Raw genomic sequence first — 19,496 nt, forward strand, 5'->3', positions numbered from 1 at the left:
AGATGGCTTCACGGGTGAATTCTGTCAAACATTTAGAGAAGAGTTACCTATCCTGAAACTATTCCAAAAAATTGCAGAGGAGGGAACATTCCCAAACTCATTCTGTGAGGCCACTATCACCCCGATACCAAAACCAGACAAAGATACCACAAGAAAAAGAAAATTACAGGCCAGTGTCACTGATGAACATAAACGCAAAAATTCTCAACAAAATACTAGCAAACCAAATCCAACAATACAGTAAAAGGAATCACACACCATGATCAAGTGAGATTTATCCCAGGGATGCAAGGATTTTTCAGTATACACAAATCAATTAGTGTGATATACCACATCAAAAAATTAAAGAATAAAAACCATGTGATCATCTCAATAGATGCAGAAACAGCTTTTAACAAAATTCAACACCAATTTATGATAAAAACTCTCCAGAAAGTGGGAATAGAGGGAACCTACTTCAACATAATAAAGGCAGTATCTGACAAAACTACAGCTAACATCATACTCAGAGATGAAAAGCTGAAAGCATTTCCTCTCAGATCAGGAACAAAAACAAGGATGTCCACTCTTGCCACTTTTATTCAACATAGTTTTGGAAGCCCTACCCACAGCAGTCAGAGAAGAAAAAGAAATGAAAGGAATCCAAATTGGAAAAGAAGAAATAAAACTCACTGTTTGCAGATGATGACACTATACGTAGAAAATCCTAAAGATGCTACCAGAAAACTAAACTCATCAATGAATTCAGTAAAGTTGCAGGATACAAAATTAGTACATAGAAATCTCTTGCATTCCTGTACACTAACAACAAAAGATCAGAAAGAGAAATTAAAGAAACAATCCCATTTACCATTGCATCAAAAAGAATAAAATACCTAAGAATAAACCTACCTAAGGAGGCAAAAGACCTGTACTCCAAAATCTATAAGATGCTGATGAAAGTAAATCAAAGATGACATGAACAGATGGAAAGATATACCATGTTCTTGGATTGGAAGAATGAGTATTGTCAAAATGACTATACTACCCAAGGCCATCTACAAGTTCAATTCGATCCCTATCAAATTACCAATGGCATTTTTCACAGAACTGGAAAAAAAAATGTTTTAATTTGTATGAAGACACAGAAGACCCCAAATAGCCAAAGCAATCTTGAGAAAGAAAAACGGAGCTGGAGGAATCAGGCTCCCTGGCTTTAAACTATATTACAAAGCTAGAGTCATCAAAACAGTATGGTACTGGCACAAATACAGAAATGTGGAACAGGATAGAAAGCCCAGAAATAAACCCACACACTTATGGTCTATTAATTTATGACAGAGGAGGCAAGATTATACAATGGAGGAAAGACAGTCTCTTCAATAAGTGGTGCTGGGAAAACTGGACAGCTACATGTAAAAGAGTGAAATTAGAACACTCTCTAATACCATACCAAAAAATAAACTCAAAATGGATTAAAGACCTAAATGTAAGGCGGGATACTATAAAACTCCTAGAGGAAAACATAGGCAGAACACTCTTTGATATAAATTGCAACAATGTTATTTTGTATCCATCTCCTAGAGTTATGGAAGTAAAAATAGTAATAGACAAATGGGACCTAATTAAACCCAAAAGCTTTTTCACAGCAAAGAAAACCATAAAGAAAATGAAAAGACAATCCACAGAATGGGAGAAAATATTTGCAAATGATGCAACCAACAAGGGATTAATCTCCAAAATTTACAAACAGCTCATGCAGCTCAATATCAAAAGAACAAACCATGCAATCAAAAAATGGGCAGAAGCCCTAAATAGACATTTCTCCAAAGAAGACATACAGATTGATAAGAGGCACATGAAAAGATGCTCAACATCGCTGATTATTAGAGAAATGCAAATCAAAACTACAATGAGATATCACTTCACACCAGTCAGAATGGCCATCGTCAGAAAGTCTACAAACAAATGCTGGAGAGAGTGTGAAAAAGGAACCCTCCTACGCTGTTGGTGGGAAGGTAAATTTGTACAGCCACTATGGAGAACAGTATGGAGGTTCCTTAAAAAACTAAAAACAGAGCTACCATATGATCCAGCAATCCCACTCCTGGATATGTATATGGAGAAAAACGTGGAAGGATACATGCACCCCAATGTTCATTTCAGCGCTTTTTACAATAGGCAAGGCATGGAAGCAACCTAAATGTCCATCAGCAGATGAATGGATAAAGAAGATGTGGTACATGTATACTATGGAATATTAGCCATTAAAGCAAATGAAATAATGCCATTTGCAGCAGCGTGAATGGACCTGGAGATTATCATACTAAGTGAAGTCAGACGGAGAAAGACAAATATATCACTTATATGCGGAATCTTTTAAAAAATGATATAAATGAACTTTTTTACAATACAGAAACAGACTTAGAGAACAAACTTACGGTTACCAGGGTGGGGAGGGGGGGAGGAGGGAAACTAACACAACATTGTTAATCAACTATACTCTATTATAAAATTTAAAAAAAAATTTTTTAATGACACAGAAGAATAAAATAGGGATCTGCTATGAAAGTTCAGGAGGGGAAAGGGAAGTAATCACCTATGTGTTAGACATTGTCTTAGATATGTTACATTTATCATCAATCTTCACCACATAAGATTGTATTAATTAAGAAGTCATATGTCTTAAGTCATTAGGAAGTCATTTTTATATATGAAAGTAAGCCTTAGAAAATCTGGGTGATTTTTCACACATTCAGTAAATGTTGAACTTAAAACCAGAACTGTCTGCTCTAAAAATCCTTGGCTTTTCCCTGTTCTATTATATGACCTCAAACTTGAGGTAATAAAAGCCTGCCCTTTAATTACTGATAGGAATGGGGGCAGTGGGGAATGACTTTATGAGATGGTAGAAGTGAAAATAGCAAGGTACTGATCCTTGGGAACGATATCTCTTACACTCAATTTTTTTTACTTTGTTCTTTGGCAGGTTCCACATGGCATTCAGGATAGAAAGGGCAGACTAGGAGTGGGTCCTCATTTGTGTGACTGGATCCCTACCTCCCAACTGAAAACTGCATTCCTGCCATTGTACTATCTTAGCTAAAGAAACAGTCACAGTATCTTATTCAGACAAGGTTCTTTACCCTTAAAAGATTTGATTCACCCCCTGACAAGCGACTGTTTCCATTTTGATGACCTGCTCTTCACCATTTCTTTATCATCTACTCTGTAATCCAGATCTTTTATTAATTTTTATGGTGAAATATTTTGTAGTGGGAAATTATTGGTAGTATTATTTGGTTTTGGTAATGCTTGATCTTTTTCTTTTCAGTCTTTATTTGGAAAAAATTTGACAACAATTTTGAATGAATATGTAGCTATGAAAGCAAAAGGTAAGAATTCAGGTTCAGGGATTTTTTTGTTAGTTTTATACAGCATTTAGCTAATATTTTTAATTAGAAATAATTTTTAAAGGATATTAATACTTCTTAAAAGCCATAAGAAAACTTGTGTCAACTATGATGAGATAAAATTTACTGTGAAATATCTAATTAAATAGTTCATTTGTATTGAGTGATAAGTATAAAATAAAACTTTCCTAAATTCGTGTCTTAAGGAGAAAGTTAGATTTATTCTCTCATATTGGTTATTTCTGTAGTTTACAACATGTTAAGAAAAGACTCAGCAGTAAAGAATTAGTGTAAATGATAACTTTTTTTTAAAAAGCTTAACATTTATTGAGTACTGTCTATTGCAGCATTGTGCTATGTGCTTTCATAGGTTTTATCTCAGTCCTTAAAATAATCCAGTGAGAGTTGTCGATTGTTTAGACCTGTTCTTAAGTATCAGAAAATTGAGGATTAGAGAAGCCAGATAACTTCCAAGATCACAAAACTAGAAACTGTAGAGAGTGATAAGCCTTCAAGTTCAGGGCCTGAAGATTTTCTTTTCCCAAACTATTTTCACTATCTTACAGGAATGTTTAATGTGTAAATGACCTCAGAAATAATATGTTATTGCAATACAAAGGTTTATATCCCACTTTTATGTTGGGTAGCTTTCTCTGGTTTGAGCTTTTATAAGTATATAGTAAAGAATTTAAATACCTTATGAATTTCCTATCATTGTGGCTTTAGAACACATCCTGAAAAAGACTAATTAGTCCTGAGGAATTTTACCTGTAATTCTAAGTAGAGTAGTTGCTGAGCAGTCATGGTGATTTGTACATGAAAACATTGGATGTAGAAAACTAATTTCCACACTCCACGGGGGTTTGTATAATTTTATAAATTTAATTTATAAATAAAATTATTTTAATTTACTTTCAAATGTCACATGATAAATAGAAGAAAGATTTAAAATAGTTTGTCTTTTTTATTTCAAAGAAAATATGAAATTATTGATCTAAAAAACCTGCATAGTTTTCACAAGTTTCCTCTTCCATCGTATTGTATCTGATTCTCAATGGCTTGAGCAAAGAAAGCAGCCTCGTTGTAGCTTTGCAGGTCTTTTACAAGATAGGCTTACTTCTCAGTTCCCAACAAAACGTCAACAGCTGAGAGATAAGTTTTCCTTATTGATTTTCTGTGTCTGTTCAAATTAAATGATGAATTTTCTCCAAATGTATTTATTATGAAATGTTTCCTCTTATGATTTAGAAACATCAAATGATGTCCCAGCAATTTTGTCATCTCTGTGGAAGAAGTTAGACCATACACTTTCTCAGATCAGGTAATAAAAAGCTTATACAATAAGCTTATCAGAATGTGCATAATGATTTTGGAATGCAAGCGCGTGTAAGAATCACTTCACATATAAATCTTATGACCTACATTGTGCATTTATATAACACTGATCTAATTTTGAAATTATAGGTTATTGATATTTCTTTGTCTTTGATTGAAATAATTTGAAATTAAGTTGTGTATTTTAATAAAATGTTTAAAAATGAGGAAATTAATGGCACTCCCGGGTTCCCATAACAATTTAGAGGCAGATCTCTGGCTGAATACAAATCTAGTCCCAGTCTTGGTGAATGCAAATCTCCTAACGTGGGCCCCATGTGACTTCCCTTATACAGTTGTATCTTCATTACACATGCAGAAAATTGATATGTGGAATCCATGCCTCCTTTGTTCTTCCCTTATAAAGAAACAAACTTGAATAGTAATACTTCTGAATCTTCTGCTTTTAGAATTATCACATGGGACTAATCTGCCTTCTACATATGTCAGGGCCTTGGAATGCCAGTTTCACCATCCTTAGAATAGGTATCAATTTTAGAATGTATCTTATTTAACTAGAGTCTAGTATGAAAACCATAGTTTCTTACCCTTCTCCGACAGCTACAAGTGAATACCCCACTTAAGGAGGGGCCTTGTTTCTTTCCTCAGTTTAAACTGCTAGAATGGCTCCAAATGCTGTCTGTGTAACTCTGTACCACATCTTATTTGGTAGTCTTACTTTTTTTTTTTTTTTTTTTGGCTGCGTTGGGTCTTTGTTGCTTTGCGGCGAGCAGGGGCTACTCTTTGTTGCGGTGCATGGGCTTCTCACTGAGGTGGCTTCTCTCTTTTTTTTTAACATCTTTATTGGAGTATAATTGCTTTACAATGGGGTGTTAGTTTCTGCTTTATAACAAGTGAATCAGCTATACATATATCCCCATATCTCCTCCCTCTTGCGTCTCCCTCCCACCCTCCCTATCCCACCCCTCTAGGTGGTCACAAAGCACCGACCTGATCTCCCTGTGCTGTGCGGCTGCTTCCCACTAGCTATCTGTTTTACATTTGGTAGTGTATACATGTCCATGCCACTCTCTCACTTCGTCCTAGCTTTACCCTCCCCCTCCCTGTGTCCTCAAGTCCATTCTCTACGTCTGCGTCTTTATTCCTGTCCTGCCTCTAGGTTCTTCAGAACCTTCTTTTTGGTTTTTTTTTTTAGATCCCATATATATGTGTTAGCATACGGTATTTGTTTTTCTCTTTCTGACTTACTTCACTCTGTATGACAGACTCTAGGTCCATCCAGAGGTGGCTTCTCTTGTTGCGGAGCACCAGCTCTAGGAGCATGGGCTTCTGTAGTTGCAGCACGCCAGCTCAGTAGTTGCAGTGTGTGGGCTCTAGGGCTTGTGGGCTTCATTGTGGCGCACGGGCTTAGTTGCTCCATGGCATGTGGGATCTTCCCGGACCAAGGGTCTAACCTGTGTCCCCTGCATTGGCAGGCAGATTCCTAACCACTGTGCCTCCAGGGAAGGCCCAGTAGTCTTTACTCTTATTCCCCTTTCCTGACCCTCATCTTTCCTCGCCTTGCAAACATCCTCAAAGACATTCATAGTTTAATTAACACCTATGATTATTTATAAGTTACTGCAATATTTTATTGACAAGGTATTACATAAAAGAAGAAGGTTCTTAGCCAGGTGTTCTCCAAGATTGGTTCATGCAGGGGACACGGGTTCGTGCCCCGGTCCGGGAAGATACCACATGCCGCGGAGCGGCTCGGCCGGTGAGCCATAGCCGCTGAGCCTGCACGTCCGGAGCCTGTGCTCCGCAACGGGAGAGGCCACAGCAGTGAGAGGCCCGCGTACCGCAAAAAAAAAAAAAAAAAAAAAAAAAAAAACAACTGCTTATTCAGGACTTCCCCGGTGGTCCAGTAGTTAAGACTTTGCCTTCCAATGCAGGGGACGTCGGTTCCATCCCTGGTCGGGGAACTAAGGTCCCTCATGCCATGGGGTGTGGCAAAAAAAAAAAAAAAAAGTGCTTATTCGATTTGGTAAGTTTCGTGGCTCTTGTTGGTAGAGATTTATTTGACAGATTTTTGAGGACAATGGCACGGTGTCTTACTGTTTACAAAATATCAATACATGGGTAACTTCAGTTCATAGTAAAAGGAGAATCAGCTTGTATTGTGAATTTTCTTATCTGTTTGCTTTGTTCCTTCTTTAGAGCTTCCATGAAGTAATGTCATAGTCATAAATTTGATGAAAGCAGGATCTCCTTTGAAATCAACTTGGATTCTGAAGTATTTATGTATGGAGTTATATGTAAAATCAGAATTTCTCTGGGAAGGCATCTCTATAGTTATAAAAGATAATTGATAATTGTAAAATATTATATATAGCTTTCTTAAATATATTGAGTTCCTAAATTCAAGTCAAATTGTACTCATAGTGGGATGTCAAGGCTCTCTAATGCTTATTACACTGGATAGAAACTTGGTTATTAAAATTATGTATGTGTGTATGTTTATATGCCATTGTTTTTCTCCTAAAGCAAATAAGATTTGGTTACCTAGAAAAAGTGCTTATCTTTTTTGTCTGAGAGAGATTTCTTGCCTTTTGACTCATAATTTACTTAAAGTCTGACTGTAACTAAATCAGAATGTATTCGGCAACAGAAGTTTTTTAATGTCAAACTACTTTTGTTTATTAGGAGCATGCAAAGTTCCCCAGGCTTTGCTGCCAGTCAGAGAGGTTGGTATTCAACTTTGAACTATAAATAATGTTCAGAATTACTTTAAACTCAAACTTACTGTCAGATGAACATTTTAGTTAACAATACATGTATGCTAAGTTTATATTTTGTTTAAACTACTGCTTTTCTAAGTACTGTTACCATATTAGGAAATAATATTTTCATTTATTGTAAAAATATGCATTTTAAATATTCCTTATTTTTCTCATTGACTCTCATGTATTCACATCTTTTAATTCTCATTCCATAAGTCTGTTTCCTAATTTGTGGAGATGTTGTCAGTGTGAATTATTACAGAAGAAATGTATTCTTGGATTTTTAAAGTTTGAATGTACTCAATTTTAGTTTGTTTCTTTTGAAATTATCATGTAAACTTAGTTGATATTTTTAAGGGCTGTTTTTCAGTCCGTAGATCCACCATGTTAAACATGTAGTAGAACACATATCATGTAAACTTCTTAAAATTCCCAAAATACTCTGACATTGAGTTAATTTTTTTAAATGCTCATGTGTTTCAGCCCGAACAAGAAGTGGAATTGCGGAAATCAAACGGCAGAGAAGGCTTGCATCTCAAGCAGCTCCTGTCAGTTCAGAGTTGCTGACTTTACCGTATCTTTCAGGGCAATTTACTAATTCTCCTTTGACAGCTACACAAGTTATTCGGCCAACTGGCCAGATTTCAACTCCTTTGAGGTCAAATTTTGTAGTGGTCAGCCATTCACAGTCACAAGACACTATGACCCGTAAGTTTACATTCTGCACTCTTAAATTTTGTTTTTAATCAAACTGTATAAATGAGATGATGTGCTAATGTCTTTATATTCATGGTATAAAATTATAGCAAAAAGTAGATAAGAGGCTAGAAGTAGAATAGACATTAGGTAAATCTGCCATTAAATATGCGTATTATTAAATCTATGAAACATTTTAATCTAGGATTCTTCTTATGTCTGTTCTAACTGAAGTCCAACCTTGAACTCTGTTCTAGTTCTCAATTCTCTTCATTAATAGAAAAGACCCTGTTATTTGATTTTAAAAGGAATGTGCATTATATTTCACCACCTTCTTATCTTTGTTCATGGTAGTCTGTCCTGCTGGAATGAGGAATGTTTTTCCAGCTCTACCTGTTGAAAATCCTGTATATTCCTGGCTGAATCTTAGAGCTAGGGATAAACTTAGGATCATCTGATACTTCTTGCTTCTTATAAACTTGAAATTATTATAAACACATGATATTAAGGGGCAAAAGTCTAGTTAATAACAGAGTTGGGGTTAGAACTGAGGTGCCACCTCTCAGTTCTTAGACCAATCTCTTTTCTCTTCTGCACAGGTAAAATGTATTGACATCCACTATGTTCTCCCTTATTTCCATCTTTTCTCCATCCTCTTTAACACCTCTGGGTAAAAACACTTACCCAGTACACTTAGTTTATACTTCTTATAATTATTCTGTTCTGCCATGATATTTTTTGTTGAGACTATTCTGTATACTGTACTTTGTATTTTATCATAAAACCTTAAGTCACAGAGACTATGTTTTATATATCTTAATATCTTCTACCGTGCCTTGCACAGAGTAGGCACTCAGTGTATACTAACTGAATTTAATATAAAATAATAATCACTTTGTAGTGCTATTTATTTCATTAATGCAAGTATAGAAAACTATTCAGTTTCCTTGACTTACTGCTTTGTTCTCTTGAAATACAGCTGGAGAGGCTTTAAATATCATTCCTGGTCCTCAGGAAAGGAAAACTCATGCCAGTTTAATGTCTCCTGGTAGACGCAAAAGGTAAATGCCTTTTAGAAGGACAAGTTTCCAATAACCTTCCAAAAAAAAAATTACACCAGGATATTTACATTGTGAATAAGGTAACAAGATTGCATTAAGTACTTGAGACTATTTACTATTATATCCATTTCAAAACACTTTTTTTTTCCCACAGTCTATCCTCCCTGAAAACAGGTTGTGTTTTATAATCACTGACCTATTCACTGTTTCATTAGAAATATTTTTTTTCTATAGTGGTATATAGAAAGGTATATCTTAAAATTGATGTTAACTCAAATTTTTTGAAATAAGCATTCTTTTAAACAAATATAAATAATATCTGCATGTTTTAAGGTCTACAAACACACATTTAAAGTTCTAAATCGATGGTTAAAAACTCTTCTCAGGGACATTCTCTGAGAAAAGTTTCTTTCTGTCCTATTTAGCCCATGTGTCTTCGTTTGAAGGATATTTCATAAAAGAGAGATAATAGTTTAAAATGTTTTTTCTGTTTTCTCAACTGCCATGCCATGGGTATTTTTGTTGGAATTTTTACTGTTGATTGTCTCTCATTCAAGTCTGACCTCATCCTCCTTTATGGCAAGGTTTCTCACTTAACCACCTAAAACAATAGAACTACTATAATAGTATCTAACATTTATAAGAACCTTGACCTTTTTATAAAGTCTTTACATATACTTTATTGAATTCTTTCATAAACCCAATAATGCAGTTGGTTTTATCCCATTATAGAGTGGGTCAGAGGGTACCTTGCTACAGACCATATAGCTAATAAGTAATAAAGCTAAGCCTCAAATTCATTTCTTAATTCAAGTCTATTAATGCTTTTCAACTCAACTGCCCTTTGTTCCTACCACAAATAGAGAAAATATCTTTTCCACCATGATCTTAAGATTAGTCTTTACATGTAATTATCATTGAGTTGGTTATTCATACTAGTTAAAAGACAGGCTTTTAAAATGTGTTTCAGTGAATCTCAAAGGAAAAGTATCACTTTGTCTGGACCTCATTCAACAATACGGAATTTCCAGGATCCAAATACATTTGCAGTAGAAAAAGTAAGTGACCTTCCCAAACTTTGCAACTTAAGATATTCCTGAGTTTATAACTATTGATACATACACAAATATATATATATATATGTATGTATGTATATTTAGATTATGTGTGTGTTTGTGTGTGTGTGTAAAATACAGTATTTCTGTAAGACTTCAGTAGAGGGAGTTCCCTGGCGGTCCAGTGGTTAGGACTCCGTGCTTCCACTGTAGGGGTTCAATCACTAGTTGGGGAACTAAGATCTTGCAAGCCGTGCAGCATGGCCAGAAAAAATACTGCGGTAGAATTGCCTTGGGATAGACTGTAGTGAAATTTAACAGTAGCAGATAGTCCAGTCAGAATAGATAACGTGTGCAAATACACCAGGTAAGAAACAGAAGTGTGTTTACGAAACTGTAAATATATCATTGTTGCTGGATTATGCAATATAATAGGGCATTTTTCCTAGAATAGAGACAGGTTATTAAAAATCTTGTGTGAAAAGCTAAAGAGTTTGGAACTGTATTTTGTAGTCAGTGAAGAAAGAGTTGGTGAAGGATCTGTGAAAACCCTTGTAAGTGGTTAATGTATACTAGTCAGGTGTTAATATCGAAGGAGCCACCATAACTTTTTGAGTTTCCACCTAGATTTATTAAAACTATCCAGCTTCCATTGATTCTTTTTAAATAAATAACATAATACTCTATCCTATGCTTTTGCTAATATTGACTTTGTTTTCCAGCAAATGGTTATTGAAAATGCTCGAGAAAAAATATTAAGCAACAAATCTCTTCAAGAAAAACTTGCAGAAAACATTAATAAATTTTTGACTAGGTAAGCTGTTTGTGTTTAAAATATCTGATTGTTTTTGCCTAATTGAGAACTATGCTAAAAATTTTCCTTTCTGTATTAACAGTGACAACAATATTGCTCAAGTACCTAAGCAAACAGATAGCAACCCTAGTGAACCAGAGACTTCAATTGATGAACTCCTGGGACTTCAGGTATGGGTAAGGGTGTGTGTGTGTTTGTGTGTGTGTAGTACATATATTCATAGTTAAAACTGATGATATTCTTGTTTCATTTCAAAACCATTACTAACAGATATATAAAATGATTTAAAATAATAATTAAAATATAAATTTCCTTCATTATCCAAATGTAATCTGTTCCTGAAAATGTGTTAGTGAATTTTCAAGGTCAAAATTGCGGTTTTACGTAAGGTAGATAGCTAGTGGGAAGTAGTCGCATAGCACAGGGATATCAGCTCAGTGCTTTGTGACCGCCTGGAGGGGTGGGATAGACAGGGTGGGAGGGAGGGAGACGCAAGAGGGAAGAGATATGGGAACATATGTATATGTATAACTGATTCACTTTGTTATAAAGCAGAAACTAACACACCATTGTAAAGCAATTATACCCCAATAAAGATGTTAAAAAAAATTGCGGTTTTATTCCAATTTTATTGAAAAATAATTGATATCTCTCACTGTATAAGTTTAAGGCATACAATATGATGATTTGATTTACATATATTCAAATTGTGTTATTTAGATGGTAAATGTAATAAGACATTCCTAACCATCTAATAACTAACCAGCTCTTCCGTATATCAATAAAACACTTTTCCTGTATCCATACAACAATGTCATGTATTTCTTAGTATTTAATAATTAAAAATTCATTAGTGGCTATATTTTTGTGCAGTAAGCAGTACTGTACAGTGTATACAAAATAAATTACATTTCTTCTGCACCTGCTACAAACTGTATAAAAATATAAAGAAACAATGAAATAATATGTTAAAGATACGTGATGAATACAAGTAATATTGAACAAAATAAAATGAACAAGATACTTTAAAAAAAGAAAGGATACTAACTAAATGAATAATTGTCTGTGAGATTTATTGCTAAGAGAAGGAAGATAGGGGCTATAGTCACTTGCTATTCAGTGAGAGTGAAGATGAAAGAGGGTGAGCTGGTAAAAGAAGAATTTAACAATATGAGTTTTAAGATTTGTCCAGGTGCAAATACCTTTTTGAAGAACAGCTGAGATTTTGGCTATTGCATAGCCTTTTGCTTGGACTCTCAGATAATACATTCAGTTTTGTTGCTGTGCCACAAAATGAATTCATTATAATGAATTTATGGTAGTAGTTTTCTTTCAGATGATGAATTCTGGGTGAAACCACTGAGGTTTTTTTTCTTTTTGTCAGTTCCTTCAGAATACTATAAAAAAGAATTTTTTGGATACATTTTCCCAAAGTGAAATTCAGTAAATTTAAGAAAACATGACAAGCTTTTGAAAGCAACCTTTAAATTATTTAGCAGTCTTCTTTAAAAAACTTCTCCTGTCTTAATGTTCAACATATCCCCTGTTCTAAATTTTATAACCTTCAATTCCTTATATTTTCTCCACAAAATAATTAGGTACTTACCATAATCAAGACACTCTATTAGATACTGTGAGAGATTATAAGAAAGTGAAGACACAACACTGTGTTCATGGTGTTCATAATATTGTATATTGGGGAAAAGTTAAAAATTCAGATTTCAATAACTTTGAAAGTACAGCAATACATAATGCCCAATGGAGTAGTATATACATAAGCTTCACTAAGAGAACAGAGCCAGTTGTACAAATAGGTGAATTTTTAAAATGTTTTTACGCATCTTTGTGTCCTTGGGGTAGGCAAGATTTCTTTGGCTACACAAATCGCTGTGTTTTTTTTTTAAGACTTCTGTAAAATTCAAAATATCCGCTTGTTAAAAGCATCATTAAAATTAAAAGGCAAACCACCAACATGTATTCCAAGATTCCTTCAATTCTGATTTTTAAAGTTTAGACTCTAATAAGAAATTTACTAGAAAAATGTGTTTCTTCAGCAGTAACTTTTGTAAGAGGGTATGCACCAGTTCATAGTTTGATTAACATTGGATTGTTGACTCTTGACATTATTTATATTACTGTAAATTTTTAAGTCCATCGATACAGAAATAATTTGTTCAAGCTCCTGGCTTTCTCCTAAATCACATTTCATGAAGAATTATTGATGTTCTCTGTATATCTTCATTGTCAAGTTTAACTGGTTCTTTAACTTCAAGTTTCTCTTTTCATTTTATGGCCATTTTTACTTTAAAAATCCAAGTTTTTAATCACTTCATGAGAGTTCCACCTTACTTCTTGCTCCACATGAATTTTCTATCCCTTGGGATCCAAATGTATGCTTCACCAAAATTGAAGAAAATATAGCATTGCAGAAGGATTTACAGATAAGTTTGTCATTCCATTTAAATCATATTGATCTCCAAAAAAGTTCAAATGTTCATAAACATGGAAATTAATTCAATAGTAAAGAAATACAAATTAAGACAACAGATTACTTTTATGTCTTAGACTGATAATGCTTAAAAATTGATATTGCCCATTATAGGTAAGAGCATGTACATTGTTACATAGAACAGAACAAGCATTCCTTTTTATTTTTGATGGTGATACCATTTTATTCATTGCTATTTACCAATAAAACTGATAATTAGTATTACCTATCCTTTCAGTTTATATATACATAAATTATTTTTTTTAATTTAATTTATTTTTATACAGCAGGTTCTTATTAGTTACCTATTTTATACGTATTACTGTATATATGTCAATCCCAATCTCCCAATTCATCCCACCACCACCCCCCCACCTCCTACCCCCACCCCCCTCCCCGCTTTCCCCCCTTGGTGTCCATACGTTAGAACAAGCATTCTTATACAACTTTTCTGCAAGACTTCTTGACAGGATTTCTCAAAATTTTAAATGTATATATTGTTTGACCTAGTAATTTCACTGATAAAATTAATCCCAAAGAATGAACAAATGCCTGGATAAAGATTTTCACGTATTATTTACCATAACTGAAAATTAGAAAAAATGCAAATGTACAAAAGTGAGAATTGGCTAAATGTGGCAGAGTTACGTAAACAAAAGAGTTCTTTCCCTTTAGAAGGATAGTGGGTTAAACGTTTAGTTTTGTACCCTACGAAAAAGACAGTATAGGGAATTTTTAAAAAGCATAAACCCACAGGGGCTTCCCTGGTGGTGCAGTGGTTAAGAATCCACCTGCCAGTGCAGGGAACACGGATTCAAGCCCTGGTCTGGGAAGATCCCACATGCCGTGGAGCAGCTAAGCCCGTGCAGCACAACTACTGAGCCTACACTCTAGAGCCCGTGAGCCACAATTGCTGAGCTCACGTGCCACAACTACTGAAGCCTGCATGCCTAGAGCCCGTGCTCTGCAACAAGAGAAGCCACCGCAATGAGAAGCCTGCACACCACAGTGAAGAGTAACCCCTGCTCGCTGCAACTAGAGAAAGCCCGAGCACAGCAACGAAGACCCAACACAGCCAAAAATAAATTTAAAAAAAGAAAAAAAGAAAAAAGCATAAACCCACAAGGACAGAGAAGAGGAAAGGACAGAGAAAGAATTTTTTAGAATTTGAAATGGACAGGTGGTACCTGACTTAGCAGACCCAGGATTCTAAGCCAGTAAAGGCAAAGTTCAGGTAAAAGCCACTTTACAAAAGACTTGACTCTAGTACCTCTGAAAGTAAACGTAAAGATAGGGCTACAAACAGGATGATAAGGTGTAAAGTTTAGGAAGTATATAGTTAAACTCGATATCTTTTCCCCATTCACACTGTTCCTCAGAAACACTACTTCAGCCATAAACTGTCCCAGCAAGAAATCTAACTCACTCAAATAAGAAAAACTAAAAATACAGATGGTTCTGTAATTATTCTACAGCTTAGACTATAGTTGACAAGGTCCCTGCCTCCTTATTGGCACAGGGTTTAAAGACAGCTTTTGGCATGCTCCTTTTAAGTGTGAGCACATAAACAAGGATTGTCCAACATTTGAAAGAAGTATTTAAAATGAAGAGACAGGGACTTCCCTGGTGGTCCAGTGGTTAAGACTCTGTGCTTCCATTGCAGGGGGTGCGGCTTCTATCCCTGGTTGGGGAACTAAGATCCCCCATGCCGTGCGGCACAGCCAAAACTTTAAAATTTTAAAAATAATAAAATGAAGAAACCAAAACAGATAAAAAGAGTGAGGTAGATCTATATTGAAGGCCCTAGAAAGCAGTGTACCACAAACTTATGTGAAGAAAGCAGGTTAAACAACATTATTAAACCAATCTCATAGAAAAAGAGGTCAGAGGTGGAGGAATTGGATAAAGGTGGTCAAAAGGCACAAACTTCCAGTTATAAAGTAAATAAGTACAGGGGATGCAGTGTACAACATAATGACTATAGTTAACACTGCTGTATGGTATACAGTTAACCCTTGAACAGCTTGGGGTTAGGGGTGCTGACTCCACATGCAGTCAAAAACCCACTTAAACCAAGGGGGAAGGGGGGGTGGGATAAACTGGGAGATTGGGATTGACATATATACACTATTGATACTATATATAAAATAGATAACTAATGAGGACCTACTGTGTAGCACAGGGAACTCTACTCAGTGCTCTGTGGTGACCTAAATGGGAAGGAAATCCAAAAAAGAGGGGATATATGTATACATATAGCTGATTCACTTTGCTGTACAGTATAAACTAACAATATAGTAAAGCAACTATACTCCAGTAAAAATAAATTTTTTTAGAAAACCCATTTAAAGGTTTACAGTCAGCCCTCCATGTATCCTGTTCTGCAAGTGCAGATTCAACCAACCTTGGATCTTGTAGTGCTGTAATACATATTTATTGAAAAAGTTCGGCATATGAGTGGACGGACCTGCACAGTTCAAACCTATGTTGTTCAAGTGTCAACAGTATTTGAAAATTAAGAGAGCAGCATATCCTGGGGCTTCCCTGGTAGCGAAGTGGTTGGGAGTCCACCTGCTCATGTAGGGGACACGGTTCAAGCCCTGGTCCGGGAGGATCCCCCATGCCGCAGAGCAACTAGGCCTGGGCACCACAACTACTGAGCCTGTGCTCTAGAGCCTGTGCTCCGCAACAAGAGAAGCCAGCACAATGAGAAGCCCACACCGCAACTAGAGAAGGCTCACGCACAGCAACGAAGACCCAACACAGCCAAAAATAAATAAATTTTTAAAAACAATAAAAATAGCATATCCTAAGAGTTCTCACAAGGAAAAAAATATTTTTTTCTTTTTCTCTCTTTTTAAAATATGTATATGAGATGATGGATATTAACTAAGCTTATTTTGGTATTATTTCACAATGTATGTAGGTCAGGTCATTATGCTGTACACCTTAAACTTACACAGTGGTGTGTGTCAAGTAATAAAGAACATTATAGCATGGTTTTATTCTATATTTTATTTTAATGTTTGGGGATATAGTCACCAAAGTGATTAATTAGTGGTATTAGGGAGCATTCACTTTCTATTTTCTAGTCTTCCTGTTTTAATTTGTTTTAAGTGAATAGTGTTACAATCAGAAGAAATTTTCTTGGAAGGGAATACTACATAAAAGGTACAAAATATCAGATATCCTCTAATTACTTTGCTGGTATTAAACCATACTAATTCAATTAGGATCACTTTTTGTTTGTTTTTTGTTTTTGCAGAGTGAAATCCACATGTCTGAAGAAGCTATACAGGATATATTGGAACAGACAGAATCCGATCCAGCATTTCAGGCACTCTTTGATCTATTTGACTATGGTAAGTAGAACATTTCTATCAAAGCAGTTAGGAGAAAAAAGTTTCTCCAATTTCTCTGGAGAAACAGCTTAAACAGAGTAAAACAACATTTCCCAGAGCATCTGGAAGAAAGTTCCTATTTTCATTAAAGCAAACATATGGATATGAAAGAGTTTTTTTGTTGCTTTTTTGTTTTAGTTTTTTCTTAAAGATACTTTAGCTGTAAAAATAAAGAACAGTTTTGGGGGTGAGGGGGGTTAGTTGTGGGCAGTTTTGCCAGTCATCAAAAATGTGTTGAGGTCTACTCCTATACATATATTATACTAAACACAGTTGGATAATACAAGAGGAATAAAAAGATTTGTCTATTGCCCTCCATCTTATGGCCTAGTGCAGTAGTTCTCAAAGTGTAGTCTCCAAACCAGCAGACCAGCATTGTCTGAGAACATGTTAAAAATGCACTGGTCTAGTGGAAAAATCATACTTGTCAATGATATATAAGGCAACATGTTAAAAACTATAATTAAAGGACTATAATTAAGACCAAACTTTAACATTTGCTTGACCACTGTCAAGCTGTATTAATTGATGCTTATTTTTATTTTGGTCATTTAACCAATTGTTTCCCTATTCCCTTTTTAACAGGTAAAACAAAGAATAATAAAAATATATCACAAGGCATTTCCAGTCAGCATATGGAAACCAATCTCAATGTAGTCTTAGCAGGTGAAACTAATCTAGCAGTTAAAGGTTCTTTTGAAACAGGAGAATCTGGTAAGAATTTGATTTTGTTAATATCAATCTAAATCCTAATATCAGTCTCAAAATCTCAAAGGCAGAAAATGTTGTTTAATTTGAAAGTTGTTCAAATTACCACATAGATCATTTTTGTGTTTCTAAGTTTTCTCTTCATTTAAAAAGAAAAAATTATTCCCACACCTTTAGTACTTTGATTAAAAGGTGGATTTTTAGTACTCATTCCTTCATGATGCAGTAGACACGCACAAATTGGTGTTAATAGTGTTGACCAGTTCAACCTGTCTGTAACATTTAACATAATTTTTTTGAGACACATATTCAAATCCCTAATGTGTAAGGTTGGTTTGTGGTATTAATCATCCAGCCTCGTAAGCAAGCTTAGCTGAGTGCTCAGTATCAATATCTCACTTATTTAGAGGAAATTGTATACTTGCTGATAGTCCTGAATTATGGGTTTTATGAGGTTTTAGGTTATATTCCTGTGTGTCTACTAGTCAGTTCTTTATGTTTCTGCCTCCCACAGAGTACCAGTATGGCACATAATTGTCCCACAATAACTACTTATGAATGAGGGAGGGCAGTGAATATGTCTATCCTAGAGCTTTTAAATATTGGCCAAGTTTTTTAAAATTTCATTTTTGTGAAACATAACATGCGGAAGTGCACAATAAAAGTGTACTTTAGCTCATTGAATTATAATCAAGCAAATACCCACATAACCATCTCTAAAGTCAAAAAATAGAATACCGCCAGCACCACAAAAACATCTCTTCGTATCTCTTCACAGTCACTACTCCTTTCATCCCTGTTCCTCGAAGATAACCATTATCCTGGCTTCTCTCACATTATCCTGGCATCTCACACTTGCTAAACTTTATGCCTCTTTGGTACCACCTCTATCCATTTCTGTCTATGCCAAGCTATGCCACAATAATCTTTTCTGTTCATCTATTCTTAAATTCCATGACCCCTTCCAGCTCCCTCAAAAGACTTCATGGCTTCCAAGTTTCACATCACGCCTTCCAAAAACCAGTTTTGGAATATCTCAGACTATATTCCTATTTTGAGTCCTTTGCCTGTACCCAAACCCAATCCTCCATTTCTTCTTAGGCTGAATTGTAGGAGGGCGTGTCTTTCTCATATATATTATGTGTGGAAGATTGTGCTTCAGATAAGCTCTACCCTGCACAAAATGAAATTTGAAATCCTATTTTCTCAGAAAGTCTCTTCCCACTTCGTTGAAACTGACTACCCCTGAATTTATGTGGCCTGTATATAATTTCCACTGGTTTCCCCACAATAAGGATTCACATGTGCTCCATACCCACTATTATTTTACCAGTGTCACATTAACAGAATTTTATGATAGTTGATATACATTTTTCTGGATTTTTCCCAATATTTTTTATATTGTTAATTGTTATTATTTTCTGTCCTAAACTGTGAATGATGTATGACACAGTATATCAGTATTTTCTCAAATGCCCTTTCTTCTTTTTCCAACTATTAACACTTTTATTTGTCAAGATCTCCTCGTACAATAACACTTTCTCACATCCCATAGGCCAGAAGAGGTGCCTTTTGTTCCTATACTGCTATGGTTTTTGGCATGTTTCATTATGACTTTCTGTCCTATGTCTGCCTCCCTTAGACTGATATCACCAAGGGTGGAGACTGGGTCATTCATCTTTGTATCCCAGTACTGGTCATGTGGTTGATCTTCAGTAAATGTGTAATAAATGTTAAAGTGTATACAATAACATCAAATGTTGATCATGCAAAATGTAATTGGC

General features: G+C 35.2%; 1 protein-coding gene across 1 annotated transcript in view; it reads left to right on the forward strand.

Moving 5' to 3' along the window:
* Positions 1-19,496, forward strand: part of NPAT (nuclear protein, coactivator of histone transcription) — a 53,404-nt gene that overhangs the window by 22,502 nt on the left and 11,406 nt on the right. Inside the window, exons 3-12 of the mRNA XM_082661075.1 lie at positions 3,314-3,374; positions 4,641-4,713; positions 7,413-7,453; positions 7,973-8,197; positions 9,165-9,246; positions 10,217-10,304; positions 11,024-11,115; positions 11,198-11,285; positions 16,869-16,965; positions 17,590-17,718. Coding sequence (XP_082517201.1) covers positions 3,314-3,374; positions 4,641-4,713; positions 7,413-7,453; positions 7,973-8,197; positions 9,165-9,246; positions 10,217-10,304; positions 11,024-11,115; positions 11,198-11,285; positions 16,869-16,965; positions 17,590-17,718 — 976 coding nt within the window. The remainder of the gene's footprint in view (positions 1-3,313; positions 3,375-4,640; positions 4,714-7,412; positions 7,454-7,972; positions 8,198-9,164; positions 9,247-10,216; positions 10,305-11,023; positions 11,116-11,197; positions 11,286-16,868; positions 16,966-17,589; positions 17,719-19,496) is intronic.

Source organism: Grampus griseus (genome assembly GCF_964374135.1).
Source record: "Grampus griseus genome assembly, chromosome: 8".
Lineage (NCBI taxonomy): Eukaryota > Metazoa > Chordata > Mammalia > Artiodactyla > Delphinidae > Grampus > Grampus griseus.